Raw genomic sequence first — 1,689 nt, 5'->3', positions numbered from 1 at the left:
GTGGCATGTGAAAGAGCAGAAAAAATCCGAAAAGATGAAAAATTATTAGTTCACTTCTCTAAGACCACAAATGGCCTTGCACTCTCAACTTCCTCAAATTGCCTTCAGGTTCCTCTCTAGTGTGCTTCTAAATGTAATGATTTTCCGGTTTGTTTATACAAATAATGACTGTTATACTTGTGAAATGGCAGGAGCAATCAGTGGCAGGAATATCAGAAATTGCAACATCAAGTGTTGAGTGAACCGGAAAGTGATTTAACATCATCCTCACTACTCTCGCGCATCACCACCATGCCTGCAGGCTTCTTTGAACCTGATGCAGATCTCCATTCTTATTTCTGCGATCAAAATCTTCAACTCGATGCATTTATTCAACTTCAGGTCAGCTTGATATTCTGTCATTTTCTATAGCATTTACATATATAAATATTAAAAATCTGTCACATATTCAGAATCAGAAGCTCCAAGAAGCGGTGGAGGAGAGCCGAAAGATACAATTGAGGTCGCTGGTGAGGACAATGGAGCAACGGGTGCAGCGAAAGCTTGAAGAAACAGACAGAGAATTGGAGAAAGCGAAGAGAGTGAATGCGGATTTAGAAGAGAAGATCAAACAAATGACTCAAGAAAATCAAATGTGGTTCAACATGGCCAAGAACTATGAATCCACAGTATTCAGTTTAAGGCAGAGTCTTGTGCAGCTTCTTCTGTATAATAATCATGATAAATCAGCAAATATTAACCCTGCAATCGAAGGATTTGGAGAGACAGAAGATGAAGATGACGATGCCGAGTCTCAATTGATAAAACTTGCAGAAAGCAAAGAATATCGGAAAGAAAAGAACAAGAAAGAGTTCAAAAGATTTTGCAGGGGTTGCGGAGGTGGTGAAGTATCGGTTCTAGTATTGCCATGCCGCCATCTCTGCCTCTGCAAAGAATGCGAGTTGCGGCTTCATAGTTGTCCTGTTTGCAATTCTATGAAGAACGCTTCCGTAGAAGTTTATTTGTCTTGATTTATTGTAATTCATCATGTTTTCTCTTCTTAACTTTGTGAACTAAAATTGAGCACAATTGTAGCTATGATATATATTATATGTAGGTTAATTATGGTTTTTTCTTTTGAGGTTTAATATTAATTATTATTATTATTATTTTTTTTATGAAGCTAGTTTAACGTAAATATAATAACATATTAATGATAATTTGTAAATTAACCCTATTATTTGTAAGGAGGTTTTTAATCTTTTCTGAATACCCTTGAGGCGCTTGAGACTTAATTGTTTGAGATCAATCACATTCCGATTAATTTTCTAACAATGCCAAGAATTAGGAAAAAAAAAAAATACATAAATATTATCCTAAACATAATAGCAATCCTTGTAGAGGATAAGGTTAATTCATCTATATAATCCTAATTAGATTATAACACAATAAGAACCTGTTTAGCCGAGCTTACAAAAATTAGTTTATAAGTTAGTGCTTATAAGGTAATTTGAGTTTATAAACATTTAAAATTTAAACAGTTACGTGTTTGATTAAAGTATTTATAAGTGACTGATAAGTACATTTTATTATTAAAATAACTAAAAATGGTACTATATTATTTTATCAAATAATAAATTATCTTAACTCAATTTTTTACTATAATATTATTAAAATATATTTCGATCTTATTATAATATAATATAATTT

At 32.4% G+C, this 1,689-nt stretch overlaps 1 protein-coding gene across 2 annotated transcripts; it reads left to right on the top strand.

The window, feature by feature from the left end:
- LOC116114079 (probable BOI-related E3 ubiquitin-protein ligase 2) lies at nucleotides 1–1,058 on the top strand. Of its 2 annotated transcripts, none has more exons than XM_031400233.1 (3): nucleotides 1–108; nucleotides 192–381; nucleotides 459–1,058. In XM_031400233.1, the coding sequence occupies exons 1-3, from the start codon at nucleotides 71–73 to the stop codon at nucleotides 1,008–1,010; spliced, it is 780 nt and encodes a 259-aa protein (XP_031256093.1). In that variant the 5' UTR covers nucleotides 1–70; the 3' UTR covers nucleotides 1,011–1,058. The 2 variants fall into 2 exon arrangements, with proteins under 2 accessions (XP_031256093.1, XP_031256092.1); XM_031400232.1 differs by having other exon boundaries at nucleotides 453–1,058.
- The last annotated feature ends 631 nt before the right edge of the window (nucleotides 1,059–1,689 follow it).

The sequence above is a fragment of the Pistacia vera genome, unplaced genomic scaffold (genome assembly GCF_008641045.1).
Source record: "Pistacia vera cultivar Batoury unplaced genomic scaffold, PisVer_v2 Contig70, whole genome shotgun sequence".
Classification (NCBI taxonomy): domain Eukaryota; kingdom Viridiplantae; phylum Streptophyta; class Magnoliopsida; order Sapindales; family Anacardiaceae; genus Pistacia; species Pistacia vera.
This window is presented reverse-complemented; position numbering and strand designations above follow the sequence as displayed.